Source organism: Harpia harpyja, chromosome 1 (genome assembly GCF_026419915.1).
Source record: "Harpia harpyja isolate bHarHar1 chromosome 1, bHarHar1 primary haplotype, whole genome shotgun sequence".
Taxonomy (NCBI): Eukaryota; Metazoa; Chordata; class Aves; order Accipitriformes; family Accipitridae; genus Harpia; species Harpia harpyja.
In genome coordinates, this window is record NC_068940.1 from 51967728 (window position 1) to 51989476 (window position 21749).

The 21749-nt window shown below is 46.0% G+C and overlaps 1 protein-coding gene across 7 annotated transcripts; it reads left to right on the forward strand.

Moving 5' to 3' along the window:
- Positions 1–1617: 1617 nt before the first annotated feature.
- On the forward strand, positions 1618–11625 carry SLC25A38 (solute carrier family 25 member 38). Of its 7 annotated transcripts, none has more exons than XM_052794054.1 (7): positions 1618–1826; positions 3401–3522; positions 4170–4254; positions 4779–4958; positions 5417–5585; positions 6197–6363; positions 7785–11625. In XM_052794054.1, the coding sequence occupies exons 1-7, from the start codon at positions 1758–1760 to the stop codon at positions 7905–7907; spliced, it is 915 nt and encodes a 304-aa protein (XP_052650014.1). In that variant the 5' UTR covers positions 1618–1757; the 3' UTR covers positions 7908–11625. The 7 variants fall into 7 exon arrangements, with proteins under 7 accessions (XP_052650014.1, XP_052650067.1, XP_052650031.1 ...); XM_052794071.1 differs by lacking the exon at positions 1618–1826 and adding an exon at positions 2255–2324; XM_052794064.1 differs by lacking the exon at positions 1618–1826 and adding an exon at positions 2303–2351.
- Positions 11626–21749: the final 10124 nt, after the last annotated feature.

The window sequence follows — 21749 nt, forward strand, 5'->3', positions numbered from 1 at the left end:
GCTCACTCCTCTAAACAATCATTTAGATGTGTTTTTACTGTGTCTCCAAAGCAAAAGTCAAACAAGATGCAAACTGCCATGGTTAAAGTCAGAATTAGTTCTGGGAACAAAACATCCCCGTAAGTGCTCAGGTATCTACCCAGTCCCACCCAGCACAGCAGAAACACACCAAAGGAAACCAGCCAAAGGAGCTTTTTCAAAATGACATATATCTCCTAGCCAGCTTCCTTATATAATCAGTGATGATGTATTAGGTTTACATGGCAAGGTTTTGGTGGGGGGGGTGCAGGGGGACCTTCTGTGAGAAGATGCCAGAAGCTGCCCCCATGCTGAAAGTAGCCAGTTCCAGCCAGCTCCAAAACAGACCTGCTGCTGGCTAAAGCCGAGCCCACCAGTGATATTGGTAGTGCCTCTTTAAGAAAGGGTAAAAAATGCTGTGTGTCCTGGTTTCAGCTGGGATAGAATTAATTTTCTTCTCACAGTACAGAGTGTTTTGGATTTAGTGTGAGAATAATGTTGATAACACACCGATGTTTTAGTAGTTGCACTTAGGATAAGTTAAGGATTTTTCAGTTTCCCGTGCTCTGCCAGCAAATAAGTGCGCAAGAAGCTGAGAGGGAGCATGGCCAGGATAGCTGACCCAAGCTAGCCAAAGCGATATTCCGTACCACAGAACATCACGCTCAGTATCTAAACTGGGGGAAGTTGGCCAGGAGGGGCGGATTGCTGCTCAGGCATTGGTCAGCGGGTGGTGATCAATTGCAGTGTGCGTCACTTAGGGTTTTTTTAAAATTTATTTTATTATATACCTCTTCATGACAATTATTATTAATATTTTTTATTATTATTGTTGGTATTACATTTTATTTTACTTTAGTTATTAAATCATTCTTATCTCAACCCACGACTTTAACTTTTTTTTTTCCGATTCTACTCCCCATCCCACTGGCATGGGGGAAGTGAGTGAGTGGCTCCACGGTGCCTAGTTGCTGGCTGGACTAAAACCACAACACTGTGCAACAGCAGCTGTGAGAGAGGAGTGAGAACATGTGAGAGAAACAACTCTGCAGACACCCAGGTCAGTAAAGAAGGAAGGGAGGAGGCATGCCAGGCACCGGAGCAGAGATTCCCCTGAAGCCCGTGGGGAAGACCATGGTGAGGCAGGCTGTTCCCTGTGGAGGTCCACAGTGGAGCAAGATGTGAGCTAGGGAAAGAAACACCAGGAAGGATGGGGGTGAGCTGATCCTTTTTTCATGAGACAGCAGGCAGAGTCAGTTAATGAAATGCAAGACAGTCACTCCCCCGAGGTGGGAACTGCATAATGAGAGAGGGGCTTGCAAAAAGGAAGAGGGAGTCCCTAATAAAGAACTTTGGCTAGCCCATGTGTTACATTTTCTCAGAGAGGTATACTCCCTCTATCCTAAGGGGCTGCCACGTAGCAGAGTGAGCAAACGAGTAAGCGGTTTGCGCATGTGGCTATTGCTGTGCCCGGGATTTTCTTTCTAGGAACAGCCCAACTTAGCTGGAGGATGAGGTGTCTGGACGTGCCGCCCCTTACTCGGCCAGGGCACGGCAAGCTGGCAGGCGAGATTCTCAGAAAAGCAGTTCATCAAAGCCACTGCCCGCTCCTCCCAGCTGCCTCCTGCTTCGCCTTCGATAAGAAATGCCTGGGTCTGCGGAGGCAGCAAAGATGCCCAGTCTCAGGGCCGACGCAGGTTGAAAATAGAAGGGCCTCATTTTGGCGCCTCGCTCCTTCAATGCTCTGGAAACCCAGCCTTCCTCTGCTCCGGGCCCAGGATGTGGAAGACCAAGTGGAAACACTAGTGGTAAGAAAACACGAGGGAGCAGCTTAGGTTTTTGAACGCCACAGTCTCCACAACAAGACGGTTGGGGTGGGGGGCTGAGGGAAGAGATGAAGACTACCTGTTATGAACCGTTCCCTTCCCACTGCCCGTGTCTGACGGAGCCCAGTGGGACTCGGTTGCTGGATACCGAACAGCCGAGAGATATGACTAAAATGCGATCCCGTGGGCGAGGCGGCGGGCTGCCCTCGGCTGTTGCCCGCTCCTTCAGGCTCAGTCCCGGCGCCTCAAGGCCGCACTCAGCGGGCAGGCCGCAGCGCGCAAAGGGTGAAGGGGAGAGGCGCATGCGTTTTGTGGGGCCGCGCTTACACCGCCACCCCCCCCACCCCCCCCCCCGCCGCCTTGGCTCGGGGCTGGCTGCTCGGATTGGCCAGCGGCGGCTGGAGCGCCGCGCGCGTCACTCTGGCCCGCCGCGCTCACTGGCTGCCGGGCGGCGCTGGGATGCCGGGGCGAGAGGCAGAGGTAGTGACGCGCGGCCGAGCCGGGCCGGTCCGTTATCGTCCGTTGTGACGTCGGTAACCGAGCGTTGGCCCCGGTCCCTCCTCTCTCGCTCTGCTGAGGAGAGCCCGGGGGTGGTGGTGGTGGTGTTCCCTGCGCCCCCTCCCCTCCTCCGTCGTGTTCCGCGGCCGCCCGGCTCTGAGGGACGGGTGGGCCCAGCCCCGTAACGGTGGGCCCGGGCCTTGCGGGGGGGCGGGCGCTCCCCCGCCCCTCTCAGCGCGGCCGGAGGCTGGTAACGGGTTTTGAGAGGGGTCCGAAAATCGGGGGGTGGAAGGCAGCCGTGTGCAGCTCCCTGCGAGAGGCACGTTAGCGGCTTTGGAGTGTGCCCCTCCAGAAACCACCGTGCTACAAAAGCCTTCCCTGCCCTGATTCTGCTCCAAGTGGCGTAGAAGCTCGTTCTTTATTAGCAAAACACCATTATAATGTTTAAAAAAATATATATGAATATCTATCCACCCTGCTGTGTGGCTTGTGCCTCCTGCCTTATCACCCCAGAAGTGTGGGGGGGTGGTAGCTGGTGTTAAAGGAAAACCAAGCCTTAGCTGAGCAGGCTGTGCTGTGCTTTGGGTGCGTTTGAGCCAGGTTTGGGTGGTGGGCAATTTTAAAGGGAGAGCCCCGCTAGGGCCCGTGACAGAGGGTGAGCTTGGTGTGCAATGGGGAGGAAGGGTTGGAGGTGCTGCCAGCGCGGTGCTGGGCAGAGGTGGATGGGATTGGGGGTAAGGCACACCCTTCGATGTGGCAAATGGTTACCAAATGGCTGCTGGTACATTTGACGTTCGGAAAACTCTTTCCAACCACCAAATTGCAAGGAGATTCTGCAACAATCTCCCAGGAAAGGCAGAGGGACCAAAAACCACAAATAAAACTTGGATCAGGCTCTGATTTGAAATCAAAAGTTTCCTGTACCCTGAACAGCAGTCCTTAGCGTCTGGGGTCGGCTCATCTTCCTTTCCTATAGCATGCAATGTATCAGCCGCTATATTTCCTCTTATGCTATTCTTAATAAATGGCCGTTTAAAGTCCTCTTCTTCCTCTTCCAGATGCATCCAGTCCTAAAGGCCTTTGTGTGTGGCTCCATCAGTGGGACTTGCTCCACGCTCATCTTCCAACCCCTTGACCTGCTGAAAACCCGCCTGCAAACTCTGCAGCCTGCTGTGAATGGGTGAGAGAGTGAGGATATGTGTGCATGGTGGGTGCGGGGGTGCCCCACCATAGGCTTCTGCCTGATTTGCTGGATGGGGCTTGGAGTTCAGGGTTGTAATTTGGATACTGAGAGTCTTTCTGAAATAGGAGGTATGTTTTTTTAGCATGGATTGATATTTTGCTCCAGAAGAGAGAATATGGCTGCTCTTGTGAATGCTACTTTAATAACACGTAACCTCAGCATTTGTCTGTACTCATCTGAGAGGCTGGTGTTTGCTGGAGTAGCTGCCGTGCAGTTTCACAGGATGTCCTCTGCCTGAAAAATCCTGTGCGGCTGTCACATAACTTTTCCATGTGTGCAGCTGCTCCTGTTTGCTTGGTGTAGTCAACCATGACTACATCTGCTGCTGCTAACAAAGGGAATGAGCAACTAAAAATGCTAATGAGAGAGGTCTCTAACGTATGTTACAAGTGGTGGGAAAGCAGAAGGGGATGGAGAAGCCCTGGAAAGAGTGACCGAGAAAAGCAGGCTGAGTCGAAAAAGAGCACCTCAGAGGTGCTGGGGTAACGCACAGAGATACGAGTGAAAGGGGGTGGCTGTGGAGTGCATCTGCCAGAGAGCAGAAGCAGATCATCTCTGCAGTTCTTGTCTTGTCTTCCTTTCAGGTCCGGTCGTGCTGGGATGGTAACACTGCTCTTCAGGGTTGTTCGTACTGAGAGTCTTCTGGGGCTATGGAAGGGTGTCTCTCCAGTAAGTGGCTGTTTTAACCCTGACTGCTAAAAATAAATAGATAAATAAACCTACTCTTTATTACTAACTATGGCTGCCTGGATTTAAATAGCCAGCTCTTGTACAGTTATGAATGAAACCATGTGATTTAGATTAAATCCTATTTTAAGGAGTTAAAATTGTGAATGCCACTGATTTGGTCATGGCATTCCCTGTGGTTTTGCAGTCCTGAGCAGCTGAACAGTTGAATACTTCTGCAAATGTGGGGTGGCAACTGCACCAAATTCATTTTGTTTTGGAATATCTTGTTCCTAGAAACCTGCCACTGAGGAATGCATTCAATCCTGGCATCATTTGAATCAATTGGCTCTCAGTGCCATAAATGATTTTTACCTTGTCTTCTTTCCTCAGCGTGTTAGCTTTAGTGATGTTTTTTGTTTTCTACAAAGCTTCCTGTCAAGTTTAACAGTCTCTGAAATGGTGTGTAGTACATTTTGTCTTACGTATGCTTTTTCTTTCTTCATCTGCTTCTGTTTCTTCTGAAGTCTTTTGCAAGATGTATTCCTGGGGTTGGGATTTACTTCAGCACTTTGTACATGATGAAGCAAAAGTTTCTAGTGGACCGTTCACCCACAGCCCTGGAGTCTGTCTTTCTGGGTGCCACCGCACGTGCAGTTTCTGGGATTTGCATGTTGCCAGTGACTGTAGTGAAGACCCGATATGAGGTGAGTATGACTTTCTAATTAGTTCCCTGTTAATGATGTCACATGCCTTCCTTGTGAAGGAAGAGAAATTCTGACTGGAGAAGGTTGCTACCACTTGGGTGCAGCCAGGGATGTAGTCCTGATTTCATCCTGGTTCACACATTGTGCAGGAAATGCCACACACTGATAGTTAGGCAAGAAGTGTAAGATGAAACAGAATTCACCCTGAGATTTTTAAGTTTCAGTTGCATACAACGTTTGTGTAGCATGTTTCATATTTTACCTTCCTGAAGGATTGTTTTAAAGGCTGAGGTAGGTGAAACCAACTTTTTGCCTTGGGCTATCCTCTGTGCTGCCATCTCGGCCATCACATTGAGTGCATACTACCGTTTGTTTGGATACTATGGCCTCAGGGTGTGCGTAGGGCTCCTTGGCCTGTGCCTGGCACATGGATGGCTGACCGTTGTCTACTCTTGCAGAGTGGAAGATTTGGCTATGGGAGTGTATATGGAGCTCTGAAGAATATCTATCAGACGGAAGGGGCTCGTGGGATGTTCAGTGGGCTCACCGCAACGCTGCTGCGGGATGCACCCTTCTCTGGCATCTACCTGATGTTCTACACACAGACCAAAAAACTCACACCTCAGGGTAAGGCTGAATGTTGGAGGAAAATGCTTCTCTTCTCACATCTTGCCCTGCCCTTGACTGCCTGCATGCTCTGCTTATTACTCTCTACCTCAGTAGTTAAATTAGTCTCTTGTAGGGCTTTAGGTGGGACGTTCACATTTTCCTGTGGAGAACTGTAGACCTATAGCTTAGGTCAGGGTAGAAATGGAAATTGGCCCTGAACTGCTTGATTGTCTTTATGAAGGCTGATGCATAAGGTGGGTTAGTGAACAGCTGAAAGAGAGGATGTCTTCAGCGGTGCTTTTTGCTGCTGGTTGTCTTGTATACTGATCAGTTTCCACTAAACTGGGGCTTCTCTGCTGTTAGAACTGGCTGGGGCAACACTTGCGTAATCTTTCCTGTTCTGAGTTCCTGTCAAATTCAGTTCCCAGGCAAGTGAGGCTTTTTAATAGTGCTAACTTTTGACTAGTAGCCACTTTTCCCCTTGAAAGGTTTCTCTACCCTGCATGGTTTTTAACTTCTCTTAGATTCTGACGTTGATTTAATCATTCAGTAGCTTTTCAGTTTGTCACGCAGCGTGAGTGTTCCTGGCCTGTTACGTGTCTGAGTGCATTCCCTTTGCTCTGTTGCAGACCAGCTGGAACCAGTGCTCATGCCCTTGCTGAATTTTGGCTGCGGGATCTTTGCGGGAATCTTGGCCTCGCTGGCAACACAGCCTGCTGATGTCATCAAAACACACATGCAGCTATCCCCGCAAAAGTACCGCAGGACAAGCCAGGCCATTGCCTTCATCTACAAGGTGAGGTGAATCCCTTCTAATACGCACAATCACAGCCTCACTTCTGATCTCCTTGCCAGAAGCACAGCTATGCTAAGAAAGTTGTTGCCTTTTAAAGGAGGTGAACAGATGTGACTGCTTGATGTGCTCTTGCAGTCAGGCTAATCAGTGTCAGCATTTTCAGAAACTGAAGTGGGTCATGCAGTGGGAGACTGAGGCTGAATCTCTTGCCACTGGTTTAGTGCAGAGCTGTTCAGTAACAACTGGAAAGTACTCTGGTTGATGGTCTGAAAGCAGTCGGAAGCTTCAGTCCATTCCTTGCTTTTCCTTGTAATTAGAGGGGCCATTGTCACTACTCAGATGTGTTTCTTGCTCCTCTTGAATGGATTACAAGGCAGTGAACTTGCTCCTTGATTATTCTTGCCATTCCTCAGCCCTCTATCTATTTTCACAAAACTACAGATGATGGGGACTTGGAGAGCAAGCTCAGAGTACTGGAGCACAAAGGTGGGCATATTCCAGCAAGCATTTCTCCACACAGACCCGCTTCATGTTTCAGGCTGGTGAATGACTTCACTTCAGTTCTGTCTGTTACGTATTGATTCTTACACTGGTAGTGACAGAAAGCGCTTGGCTTATTTCATCTTAACTTCATTTCAGCTTAGCTTAGTATGTAGGCTTGGAGGAGCTGTGCTTAGAGCTGCTGCTGCCTCTGGTTTATCGGTGTAGGCACATCTGTGATGACCACTCTGGGGCAAAGGGTTTCTTTAGTGTGTAGCACGAAATGCCGGTTTCGGATACAAACCAGCTACAAAACAATTCTTTGCCCTTTGGACACTAAAAGAGAAATAAATACCCAGATCTGTATCTCAGGAATGGGGTGGAGATGTGCTGAAAGCCCACCTTTCCCTTCCTGCCCTCAGAAGGGTGGATCTTGGCAGGTTTCCATCTTGCTTTGTTTCCATGTTGAACTCTGTTCCTAAACAGGAATCTGTTTATTTGTGCATGGTACATTTTTCTCATATCAGAATGTTTTTTTTACTTCAGTACTTACAAATCTCAGTTTTTACAGAGTAGCTAAGTGACTTTTGTAAATATGAAGCTCTAAAACAAAGACAAGTCCTTTTCCTGAAGTGTCTTGAAGCATTACACCCTCACCTTCTCTTTGTTGGCCTTGAGTGTGGCTTTCCCCATCCATTGTCTCCATGCTGGCATTTCCTTCTCCATGCACTGCTCTTCTTGCTTTCTTGGGTAGCCCTGCAATTGCACAGTGCTACAGGTTCTTCCTAAGCATTAAATGCTATTTACGACTGGGTCTTTCGGAAACTGATCTGAGTCTGAGCAGAAATATATCCTGTTCTGTTCCATACAATAAATGCTGAGAAATTAAAACACTAGAGGCAGATTGTGATGGATTGCTGTTTGTTTCTCTCCTGTTGCAGGACTTCGGGTTGGTTGGCTTCTTCCGAGGTGGCGTGCCCCGTGCCCTCAGGCGGACTCTGATGGCAGCAATGGCATGGACGGTGTATGAACAGATGATGGAAAAAATGGGCTTGAAATCTTGACTGACTTGCACAAGAGATGACCAGCTTCACTCCCTTCTCCTGCTTGCTGTGATCAACTGGCACTAGGAAGTTCCCAGTTCCACAGAGGAATAAGCCTTGCTCAGCCATGGGGAAGAAAGCCCTTCTGAGACAGGGGATTAGGCCTTTTGGCAAGTAGGGGAAAGAAGGATCAGATCTTTGCGTCATTTGATCAATGCATTCCAGAAGGACTGCACTCGCAAACTGCCCTGGGAAATGGCAGCGTTTCCACAGCCTGGTAACTATGCTGAGAGAAAAACCCCTGTTAAAAATAGCTCTGTGCTCACCGCCTTTATGCAGTGAGGCTTTGCTGAGCAAAAGTGTTTGAGGAGAAAACAGTGATTGCGGAACCTGCCAGGCTGTTTCTTGCTGGTCTGGCCAGTAAGGCCACAATGACCCACTGTCTGATGTAAATCCTCCTTCCTCATATGCTTTGTTCTCACAGGGGAACGTTGCAGACCACAGTGGGAGACTGGATGTGTCTCTTAATGCTTGTATTGCAGGAGTGCGTGGAAGAGGAATGAAGTGCTGAAGGAAAGCTAGGAACATGGTCTCTGTCATCACTTTTGTACTGTACAGGATAGCAGAGAAGGTAACTGGAACCTCCTTGCTGTGTCATGTGTTACTATGTAACTGGGCATCTTACCACTCTTGAAATGTGCTTCTGCCTCTACAGCAGTGTTTGCACAGGAATTAAGAAGCATAAGGCACTTTAGAGTTCATTGCTACCAAAGTTCTACTTGTTCTCTGACTTTTTCCTGCTGGTCTGACTATATCAGGAACACTCAAGTATTTTTTTTTTTCATCCAGTTGTACTAGAGACTTACTTGCTCCCTCTTATTCATTTGTTAATCCCTGATCAACACCCTCGGTGCAAGCTGGTCCTTAGGTGTAGCTTTTAGCGTCATAGGTCATAACACATAAATGTATTATGGAAGCAGATATAGATACTGACACTTCAGATTTCCCTTAAAAGCTGCTGCTGATTGCATGTGGAGTATCTTTGGGTTTGGAAAGAAAAGGCTACTCTTTTCTGTGAGCTTTCTCCAAAGTTTGAGACCTGTGAGTGTTTGGTAGGGAACTTTAATTCTCTTCGATCTCTATGCAGACCCTTCACAGTTTCCCAGCTGATCATTTTCTGGTAGCAGGTAGTCCATATTTCATTATTCCTGCATTTAGGCTTAGAGATAAATACACTTTTTTCATCCACTGTGCCTTCTTCCTCATTCCTACTTTGTTACACAGACCTCATAGCATGTGCTGTCCAAACTTGGGTACAGCCTGCTTGCCCTCTTCACTTGTGCCTCTGTGCTGGCTGGCTGGTTTGGGACTCTTGCAGCTCTGTTAGCGTTGCCACAAAGCTGGGCATGGAAGTGTGTGTCCTGTTCTGTAGTGTGCCTTGCAGAAAACATAGCTTTGGCTTTCATTTTCTTAAATATTTATCTAGGGATATTACAATTCACTTTAGAAACAGAGCAGATGTCTCTAAATATGAAGACATGACACTAGCTGTACGAACAACCAGTACTACCTACCTGTTGTTCATAAAATTTAGGGTGTAATTTGCATAATCACTGCCTGCCCTGGCAACCTCCTGAGCACAAGAGTAGAGGGGACCTGGATTGTAAAAGATGTTCTCTACCAGATTCCAACTCCAAGAAGGTTTGATAACTGATGTGAAAATTAAGTCTGAGTAAAGTGTAACAGAATGGGCTGGAGGCTTGGAAGGTGCTGCCTGTTTTGAGTATCAGCCCATCTGCAAGGGGAGACTGATGCTACACAGTGCAGGCGTCTCCAAGAATGGTGGTGGAGGGTCCCGTGTGCACGTGTCTGCATGTTAATAATAGAGCACTGCATCAAATCATTCCACGTTGTGACTGACAAGCTGTCAGATTCCCTCTGCTGCTTCTCACTGTCAGGCATGTGGGCACATAATTTGCCAAATCCTAAATATTAAGAACTGTTGCTTTCTTTCGCTGTCCCTCCTACCCTTAGTGACCTGAACTCGTGAGAGTGCATGGAACAGTGGTAACTGCACATCCTGCTGTTTGTTACCCTGAGCACTACTGGCACAGAGAGCTGGAGAACCAAGTCTAGGATTGCTGACCTGGCAGGCTGAGGTGGAAATTACATGAGTTACATCATTTGTCTTTTATTCCCCTATGCATGGGATCAAACCAACATATTGTACTGGAAGCCTGAATTTATTTGGGCCTTTCTTAATCTGGTGTGTGAGCTGGATCTGTTGATCATCCTGGGCTGTGGCAGTCAAGGGCTGTGTATGGTGTTGCCTGCAAGGTCCTTCATGAATATTTTAGTTCCTGATGTAGCAATGGCAAAGTAGTGTGCAACTTGTGCAGACAGAAACGTAGGCTCTTAAAAATGAGGCAAGTGAGCAAAGAATGCGAGGTGATAGATCTTGAATTAAGTAACGTCCTCACCAAAAATCTGAAATGCAGGAACGCTTCAGTGGCTTTTATGCCCTATGCTCCTGCTTGGTCAAGTAACAAAGGAAGAACTAGAGAATTTATTGCAGTGTGCTGGTGTTTTAAAGTCTACTGATTTTTATTTATTTATTTATTTATTTTTTAAAATCTGGATTCAGGCCTAAAGCAGTGTTAGCTTTTCCTTTGGGAAAGTTCTTCCATTCCACTTACTTTGTGGAGAATGAGGAGGCTCTTTGTTGTTGCAGTAGAGTGGAAAAGTATATGCTTTTGACTTGTGAGTTAGCCTGGGCTCCTTTGAGTTTAAGAAATAGACAATCTAAACTGCACTGTGTTTCATTAACCCTTGGTGCTGCAAATCCAAAAATTTCTCTGCATGTGAGCTGGGGAGAGTGAGTTTTGCAATGCAAGTTTGTTTTTCTGTATTATTTTTTTGTGTCAGGTCTCTCGTATGTGGGGGAAGGAAAAGCCTGAAGTTCTGTTTCACTATCTTCTGAAAGCTGTATCACCTAGGCAGGCACAAGACTATTTCTCAGCTCTAATCCTTCCCATTGTTCACCCTTTTCCCCTCTTCAAAAACATTCTGTTTCTAAAGTGATTTACTGAAGTTACTTCCTGATAGCTGTAGCAAGTCAAGAAAAACAAGTGTGTGGACTTGAAGTTTAGATATATTGCCCTTGAGGTTGCATGCTCCTAATTAACAACAAACGGTCACTGTACAACCTAAATGCAAAGTAAACCAAATAAAAGATTTAGGCACAGGTGCTTAATCACCTACCTGCATCATGCCAGCATTTCAACACTAATGATCCTATCAGATAATCATTTCCAAAGCTGACTTAGCTTGGATTCCAGAGAAGGTGGTGTGATCCCTTCTATATATGGTGGGATTGCAGTCGGATCCCTCTCAGAATGACCTCCGTTGCTGGCAATACACTATTTATTAATGAATGTGTGTTGTCTCTGCCCCTGCAGCTGTGTTGTAGGAACTCAGCTGGTTCACATGTTGAGGCAGACAGTATTTAAGTGAGTTGTAAGGGCACAAGAGAAATAGTCTGATTATTTATGTTTTAGGAACTTCACGTTTCCATTCTTCCTGTGCCCATGATTGTTTGTTTTCTTGCACTGTTTAAACAGAACTGGCGCTTTGGAACATTACATAGGTTTGAGTATTATGAGTGTTTATGTGTCTGTATAAAATAGTTATGTGAGAAGGTGTATTATATGTTTCTATTAAAAACTGGTTGTCAAATGAACCATGTCATCTCTTCAGTGTTTCTTTAAAAAACCCAAACAAACAAACCCCAAACCAATCAAACCCACGAGGGATGGGACGGAGTAGAGGCTTAAGAAAGCAAAAGAAGTTTCCCAAGAGAACAGGACTATTGGATGAGTTCAGAGACCATACAAGGCAACGCGTATTCTCTTTTTCTATGGGGTATAATATCCACAGGCTCTGCTAGTACAAGCTAAATCAGCTTCACGTAAATGAAAAAAACACATAGCAATGGGGAATCTTGTCTGTTTCACAGCTTCCTCTGCCTGCCTGCTGTGTGTAAAGTCTGATGGAAATTGGATCTCCATACTAGCTGGTGAAATACCTGCCTTTAGAACAGTGGGGGTTTGAGCACTCTGGGAAGAGACTGTTTTTAATCTCTTGCCAACCAGGTCTTTGCTACTCAGGCAGTCTGATCTCAGCAGGGAACCAGAACTCGTGCCTGGGACATAATCCTCTGCCGCAAGGCGTAGTGCAAGGTGACGCTGGATTGCTGGGATCTCTTCTTGCTGTCACAGTATGGTCCTGGGATTCAGTAGCAGGCAGGTTGTGCTAAGCAAAACTTTGATGTTGTTGATACCGAGATGTTTGTCTTCCAGATGTGAAAATCCTAAACCTCTTTTCAGATGTTGCCTAGATGATACATTCTTATATGGAGCAATTTTCACAGAGTTATCTGTGTGTAACAGACTTACCAGACAGTTCTGGCGTGCAGCCTTGTGCTAGCTGGACCTGAGCCGCTTGTGCAGGTACCTGATACCAAGTTAGGCTGGTGATAGCGCACACTCTTACATGCAGACCTCCCCAGAGCTCTCCTGCTGCCTTGGAGAAACACTTTGGTGTAGAGGGTGTTTGCTCCTGCTGCCGACAGCTGCCCCAGCTGTGAGAAAAGATAGCAGACTGCGGCGACGAAAGAGGCACTCGGGATGACAACGAGATAGTTCCGAAGCAATGGCAGAAAGACCTCTTCATTGTCTCTTACAGCACATTTATATGTTACTAAAACAGGAGCGCATATCTGGCTCAACTGGGATGTTTGCCAGTCCTCAGAACACTTAAACACACACTCCACACGCATACTCGTGACTGTCTTCAGCCACATCTTCCCAGGCACACACCAGGCAGTCCTCCGACCTGACCTTGTAAAACTAGTTCTTCAAAGGCTTGGCAAACATGCAGCACAAGTTCTAACATTCACTCTTGATTCAAATGCCAGATGTTCTGAGCTGCTCCCACATCTACCCCTTTTTTGTTTAGGAACATCAGATTCACAAGGAAGGCAGTGAGGACTCTAGCTTTGAATCGACCCAATCCTTGTACTGCTCCCCAGATGATTCTGATTGCTACAAACTTACAAATGATTAATAACCCTCCGACAGCAATAAAAATTCAGATACACAGATTTAAACCTTCAAACCATGTTTTTGGATTTAACCATTTACCACTATTAGACAATTCTTCAAAAACCATCTTGTTCTGCTAATTGTGTATATTTCCCATTTGATCTTGTAATACCTGTGCAAGATTTTAGATCTCTCCTGCAATATTAATAGCAAACGCACCTTGTAAATGCGCCTTCACCTGATTCAAATCGTATACACTTTCATTCCCTTGTAAAGGAGTTACACACAGCCCTTGTTTTCGAAATTCCCAATCACAATGTAATTTCATTCTATTTTGTAATGCACTTTGTCTATCTCCATGTGATGGGTTGATGCTGGCTGGAAGCCAGGCGCCCACCAAAGCCTTTTTATCACTCCCCACTTCTCAGCTGGACAGGGAGACGGGAAATGAGGTTTGTGGTCAGTTCATCACACATTATCTCTGTTGCTTCATCTTCCTCAGGGGCAGCACTCATCACACTCTTCCCCTGCTCCAGCGTGGGGTCTCTCCCACGGGAGACAGTCCTCCACAAACTTCTCCAACGTGGGTCCCTCCCGCAGGCTGCAGTCCTTCACAAACTGCTCCAGCATGGGTTCCTTCCATGGCGTGCAGTCCTTCAGGAGCACACTGCTCCAGCATGGGTCCCCCATGGGGTCACAAGTCCTGCCAGAAAACCTGCTCCGTGGGCTTCTCTCTCCACAGATCCGCAGGTCCTGCTAGGAGCCTGCTCCAGCGCGGGGTTCCCACGGGGTCACAGCCTCCTTCGGGAACCCACCTGCTCCGGCATGGGGTCCTCCACGGGCTGCAGGTGGATATCTGCTCTACCGTGGACCTCCATGGACTGCAGGGGGACAGCCTGCCTCACCATGGTCTTCACCACGGGCTGCAGGGGAATCTCTGCTCTGGCGCCTGGAGCATCTCCTCCCCCTCCTTCTTCACTGACCTTGGTGTCTGCAGGGTTGTTTCTCTTACATGTTCTCACTCTCTCTCTGGCTGCAGTTTCTGTGTGTCCCACAACCCCCCCCTCCTTTTTTTTTTTCTTTTTCTCTCTCTTTCTCTCCCCACCCCCACCCCCCCCTTTTTTTTTTAAATGTTATCACAGAGGCGCTACCACTATTGTTGACGGGCTCGGCTTTGGCCAGCGACAGGTTCATCTTAGAGCCGGCCGGCATTGGCTCCATTGGACACAGGGGAAGCCTCCAGCAGCCCCCACAGAAGTCACCCCTGTAACCCCCTGCTACCAAAACCTTGCCACACAAACCCAATACACTCCAAGCCAAATTACCACTGCTTCTAAAGCGTCCAATTGTGCTAGTATTTGTTGATCAATTTGTACCTGGGTATTCATTTCAGCTGTAACATTTTCTAATACACTAGCTACTGTGTGAGCAGTCTGAACGGATTTCGCAAGCACCGTGGTAGCAACGGCGACAGTAGTTGCAATAATAATAGCTGATATTATAAAGGCAGTTAGCCATCCTATAAATCATTTTGGGCGACTGTTTGTCTGCTTTAAAAGCCTTGATAATTGACTTAATCCTGATTCCCCTTCCCACGATTTGGTCATATTTACGGGTATCCACAATTCAGCATGACGTCGCATTGGCATGATTACTATAAGATTTAGTTCAGATATATTCTTATGAGTAAAACAGCTAAAATACCAAGGTTGACTCAGATTAGTTTCAAAAGCATGGTTATGTAAAGCGGTATCTACAGATTGAGCTGCTACAAAAACATAAGGATGTGAAGTACATATCATCACCGAATCTTTGTGATTCTGTGTCAGGTTCAAAGTATACAACGAATTGTTCTTTCGATAATCACCGTGAGCTATTTGTCATTTTATAAATGGCATACCTATCATCCATGACTTCATGAAAAAAGGGTCCAGTGTTGTTATTATACTGAGCTTGTAATACTGGCCCAAACAATCCTCCCTCGGACCATTTGAGGGTTTCATTTGTTACTTGTGAGAAGTTAACTGGATGTGATGAACTACTTATAAGGTGTCTTCTGGGTCCCCAATCTACAATCAGAAAGATTAGTGTCATTAATGATTGAATCATGATCAATGCCAGTAATAGAGATAGAAGTCAAATTTCCTATATGGGACTGTTTATTCTCATGTTGCTGATAAAGCAAATGAAATTTGGGTGTCACTGGCAAACAATTATTTACAACTTGATTGGATAAGCAAAAAGGAGGAAATTCAGAATAATAAGTATGTGTGTCATTGACACGGATCCATTCTTTCTTTTCTTCTAGTGGGCCAGGAGGTGGTAACCATACCCCTCCCATCCATTTTGTGTCATTACTAGAGACAGGAATCTCTGAATCCCACCACGTTACTGGCCTAAACAAGGGAGGGTCAATAACATGGGCCCAATAAAAATATTGTGATTGAGCCATGGTGACTATGTAAAGAAAAAAGATCAGAATTCTTACAGTACTGTTGCTGGCCACTATTGCCAGGTATGCTAAAAAAGGTGTTCTCTGGAGTAGGAACTGCTCCTACACGTCGCATCATCATGCTAGCTTGTTGCTGCATTCTCTTCAAATCTCCCCACGTGATAGCTTTTTCATGCTCGATGCGCCACTTCCTCTTCATTCATTTCTACTCTTTCAAATTCAGAGTCTTCATCTGCAGGATTGGGTTGTCTGAGTGGTTTCATCAGCTCATGATAGGGTTTGACGTGACGAGCGGGCAGCCACCTGGGTCCTGCTGGTAGAAGAACACGCGCATACCCTCTTCCCCGGTTATTAGTGCAATAGGACCAAGCCATGAGTTACTTACTAATGGATCTCGATATAATACTTTTGGTCGTTCTGTAAACTTCACCTGTTCACCAGAATAATACTTTTCCATGAGTGTGACAGATTGTTGAGAATTCACATTTAAAAAATTTGAGGTATAAATTGCATCGTCTAATTGTTCTAAGGGCTCATATTCCCCCTTTTTTGTTTTAACAGCATATTTTTTAAGGTCGCATGGCTGCGTTCAATTATACCTTGTCCTTGCGGGTTATAGGGTAGCCCTGTGACATGAGCTATACCCCATTGTTGCAGAAACAATTGTGTGCTTTTAGCGATGTAACCAGGCCCGTTGTCTGTTTTTATCATTTTAGGAACCCCGAGAATTGCAAAACAACGGGTCCAATGTTTTTTGATATCTTTTACCTTCTCCCCTGTTTGTGCAGACGCACACAGCGCTCCAGAAAAGGTATCTACAGATACCTGTACATACTTAAGACGGCTGAAAGAATTTACATGGGTAACATCTGTTTGCCATATTTCATTAGCTTGTAGGCCTCGAGGTGTAACACCACTAGGAAAACTGTGTGGTGTCAGTCGCTGACAATCAGGGCAAGAGCGAATAATGTCCTTGGCTTGAGATAAAGAAATCTGAAATTGTTTGCTTAAGCCAGCAGCATTTTGGTGAAAAAAGGAATGAGATACTCTTGCATAATCAAATTGTAATACAGCTACTCTCAATGAATCCGCTATTGCATTACCTTTTGTCAAGGGTCCTGATAAAGTGGTATGAGATCGAATGTAAACAATAAATAAGGGATGTTTTCGATGGGAAATCAAAGACTGAATTTGAAAAAGCAAATCAAACAACTCTCTGTCATTAATTTCTTTCAGAAAGGCACCATTGATACGTTGGACAATATTAACAACATACTCAGAGTCGCATACTATATTTAAGGGCTCATGTAAAAACAAGGTGAGGGCATGCAAAACTGCCCAGAGTTCAATTTTTTGAGTAGATCCATCATGTTTTGTCTCTGAATATTTCTACTTGTTGTCATGCCACAATCAATACAGCTGCTTTTCCTGTCTCTCCGGAGCTGTCTACAAAAACAGTTTTAGCATCGTTAATAGGTTTCCGTTGAACAATTACGTCTTCAGCTAGAGGTAAATATATTAAGTTATGTAAGAATTTATTGGGTGGATAGGAAAATGTAATTCTGCCTACAAAATCAGCCAACGCAATCTGAAACTGCTTGGAATTTTCTAAAAGGAATTGATAATTAGAGGTAGTGAGCAGCAGATGAATTATTTCTGGATCATAACCAGTAATACTTTGCACCCGAGCACGGCCTTTCATTATAAGAAGAGCATACAGTTCAGCTGGAGTAGTGATTGTTTTCTTTAGCGTGTTGGGGAGAAAAATCCATTCCAAATAATATACTTTGTTTGTAATTTCTAGCTGTCCTATTAATCCAATTGGCTGATGCTCTGGCCTGAGTACAAAGAAACAGACAGGCAAAGAACTCCTTATGAGATCTGCTTTCATCTTTGAAATGTGTTCAGTAACTAATTTCAGCTCTTGCTCTGCAGCAGAGGTCAATGTTCGCTTCGAAGCGAGATTGGAATCGCCCTTTAATATATTAAAGAGATTACACAGTTGATGATTAGCTAATCCGAGCATAGGGTGAACCCAATTAATAGCTCCTAACAGTTTTTAAGCATCGTTGAGGGTGCCAATTTGTACATTTAATTTTAGTGTCTGAGGCTTAACATGTCATTCAGATAAAACCCACCCTAGATATTTCCAGGGCGGCATGGACTGAATTTTCTCTTTTGCAATTTGCAATCCATGAGCTTGAAGTGCTATCAGTAATTGTTCTATGGTTTGATCAATATATGTTTGTTCTTTAGCACTGGTGAGAATATCATCCATATAGTGATAAATGATACTAGAAGGGAACTGTTATCAAACGGGTGCCAGAACGGCAGCAACATACAGTCGACAAATTGTAGGGCCATTCATCATTCCTTGTGGCAACACAGTCCAATGATATCTATCCATTGGCTGTGCATTATTTACAGAAGGCACAGAAAAAGCAAAATGTTCACAGTCTTCAGGATGGAGAGGGATAGTGAAAAAGCAATCTTTTAAATCGATTATGAAAAGGTTCCAGTCTGCTGGTAAAACGGTAGGATTTGGGATTCCTGGTTGTAAAGATCCCATTGATTGCATTACTGCATTAATAGCTCTCAAATCATGCAATAGTCTCCATTTCCCTCATTTTTTAGGGGTAACAAAAATGGGGGTATTCCGTGGGCTATAAGACTGAACAATGTGCCCTGTTTGAAGCTGTTCCTGGACTAGTTGTATGGCATGAGTTAACTTTTCCCCTTTTAATGGCCACTGACTAACCCAAACTGGTTTTTCTGTTAACCATTTCAGTTTGAGCAGGGCTTTAATGTCAGTGACCGCTACAATAAATTTGACTTTTCCGTGGTTAATGTCATGTCCCATTGCTGCAACAAGTCTCGTCCCCATAGATTCATGGGTGTTTGCATTTACATAAGGTTGAATCCATGCCCCCTTTTTTTCAGGGCCAGTTACTGCTAACAAATGAATGCTCCGAAGCGGTACTTGCAAGCCCCCTATTCCTGTGATGGTAGTATGTACTGGTTCTACAGGCCAATCAGGTGTCCAAACATTTTGAGACATAATCGAAACATCGGCACCTGTATCTGCTAGTCCCGAAAACTTTTTTCCCTGTATCTGAATTTCTAATGTGGGCTGTTTTGTAGTAATAGCTTTTGTCGGAAAGACATTTTCATTTGTGCTACCAAAGTTCCCTTCACCTCGGGGAACTTGTTTTGAATTTGGAACCCAAATAATAATAGCTAATTCTTGGTATTCTAATTTCCAAACAGAGTACTGTGCTGAGGTAAGCACCGTTTTCATTAATGCAAACCAGTCCCAAGGTGTCATTGTATAAGAATTCGAGATAGCATCTACAATTCCAACTGTAAACGTGCTCTGTAAACCATTTTCCTGTACGGACTTCCTTAATTCTTTAAAAACCTGATAAGGCAAGCCGCCGTGAACAGGGTTTTGATTTTGGCGAAATATTACAGGGAGAGGGAAAGTAGTACGATCTCCTTGTGACACAGCCTCTTCCCTGCACCGCTGTAAGGCAGAAGGCACAGGACTAGACAGGGGCGTAGAGTCAGACGCATTAGCAGGAGAAAGGGATACAGGCAGGGCAGCAAAGCCAGGTTCTGTTTTAAGTTCTGCAAACCCTGGAGGGGGAGTACCGGGCGGTCGGGGTGCGTGGGGGGGCGGCGGCGGCGGCGAAGCGGGCGGGAGGCGGCGGCGGGGACCCGCATGCGGTGGTGGGGGCCGGCAACCCCGCGGAGCCCGCGCCGCCCGCCCGCTGCCCGCCCGCCTGCCGGCGGGGCGTGTGCGTTAGCGGTGGTGGTGCGGGCGGCGGTGGGGGATATAAATCTGGTTCTGGTTGGGGGGCCGCTGGAGCCGATGGCATAACATCGCCAGAATCACGGTTATTATCACCATCAGCCTCAGGTTTTTGTTCCGCGTCAGCCTCAGAAGCCTTTAACGGTTGTAAAGCGGCAAAAAGGAATTTCCACGTTATAATAGCTGAATCGGGAATCAGCAAGCAAGCCCTAGCTCCTTTCTTGTTTGCACGTGCTCCCCCACTCTTTCCCAAAGCGTTGTATCAAAGGTACCGTTCTGCAGAAACCAATTACAATGCTCTTTTACCGAGAGCAATAACTGTTCTAGTTGCTTTTCAGTAAGCTTAAATCCCGCTGCACGAACTATTTGTTGCGAAACCTTTAAGTATAAGCGATGCTCTTGTGATACAGCTTGTCCCATCGTGCTATTCTACACAACCCCGTAGCTTTTCCATTCAACGGACGCTACTGTTCCTGATTTTTAAGGAATTGTGGCCACAATTACTCACCCGTTGGGTTGCAGGTCGCCGCAAACTTCCTCTGAGCTTTCTGCAGTCTCCTGGAGCCTCACATGGGGCACCAAAAATGCGGCGATGAAAGAGGCACTGGGGATGACAACAAAATGGTTCCAAAGCAATGCCAAAAAGACCTCTTCATTGTCTCTTACAGCACATTTATATGTTACTAAAACAGGACTGCATATATGGCTCAACTGGGATGTTTGCCATTCCTCAGAACACTTAAACACACACTCCACATGCATACTCGTGACTGTCTTCAGCCACATCTTCCCAGGCACACACCAGGCAGTCCTCCGACCTGACCTTGTAAAACTAGTTCTTCAAAAGCTTGGCAAACATGCAGCACAAAAAGTTCTAACATTCACTCTTGATTCAAATGCAGGTGTTCTGAGCTGCTCCCACAGCAGACAAGCTCCCTGACCCTCTTCGGTAGTGGAGGGTGGGAAAGATAGAAAAAGAACAGTTTAAAGGCACTGTCCTTGTAATAAAACATTGAATTATGGATCTCCCTTTCACCTAAAAAACAGGCAAATGCTTTGCTTGCTCTTTTAATTTTTATTTTTCATGTATTAATGTGCCATGCATAATCACTGACACCAGAACTGAGCAGAAAGTATTCCTCAACTCACACACATGCATATATATATGTGTGTACTTTTACAAACCCAGTGTGGAGCTCTTCAATATGGTTATCCCTTCTGGCATCGCTTCTGGTTTTGAAGTATCAAGCTGATTTTCCACATTGCACTGTTTCTTAATTCCAATTTCATCACTATGAAATGCTTTGGGAGATTTTATCATAATGCATTAAGGAGTTTTAGTAAAAATGACAAAACAGTATGCGGTTAAAACGAGACCTCCACAACTTTTGTAACAGATGCTAGGCAATTCTAGCTTTGTAGAACTAGAAATTAAGAAATAGATTTGCCGAAGTATGTTTTCACAAAACATGAAAGAAATAATAACAAACCTTTGAAACACAAGCCAAGACGGAATTTACAAAGAAGCAGGGTATTGTGCAGCTTCGCTGGAGGCGGGTTGATCTCCGAGGGTTCCTCTTTGTCTTCTGGAGGGTCCAGCTCCAGGGGTGCCATGCCACCTCTTGGATGACACCCACTGGCACGTTTGGTGGGGAAGATACTGCCCAAACATCTTTCTGCCTGAGCCTCTTCTCAAGATGCACAGTTCAATATGTTCATCACAGAACCTGTTCTGGCAGCAGAGAACACCTCTCCGCTGCAGCCCCGTGGCTCTTTCCCACCACTGGAAGGGTCCTGTTACAGCCCCCTCGTCAGAGGCTTCTCCTGGCAAGGGCTGCTGCTCTCCCCCGCAGCCTGGTCTGGCTGTCGGGGAGATGCTCTTTCTGGGGCTTTGTGACCACCCCAGCAACCTGCCTGAGGTTCTCAATGCACCACCCAAAGGCTGGTAGTAACTCCATGATGCTTCTCTCCACCTGCCTGCCCCAAGTCTCCTTTGTGCTGCGGGAGGACCAGTGTCTGAGAGCCCCTTTCTGTGGGTTTGCTTCCACGTGCCATTTTGCTTGCTACAGAGAAAGACTGCTCCTTGCGCCCAGGGACTGCCCTCAGCCTTCCCTCATCCATTCTGGGCTCCATCCTGGAGACCCTGTGCAGGGCTTCCTCCAGATCACTGCCTTGCTGGTACTGACTGAAGAGTCAAAACCAGCCCCAGCTATGGCCCTGTCCACCTGAGTTACTGAATAACTGTTCCCCTGCGTGCTGTTCCCCACAACTGTAGGCTAGTCTGTGATGAGAATGGCAGGGTCTATCACTCGAGGGGTTCTTCCACGCTAAATCTGCATTTCACTGATTGCTGTTGGTGACTGACAATAGTTTGCACAAAAGAAGTAGGAACATCTCTGTCCTTCACATTCAAGCTGTTTATGTTTAATATCAGCTTCAGTATCTTTGTAATCAGATGAGGTAACAACTAAACTGTATGAAGTTTCTTTTTGATAACG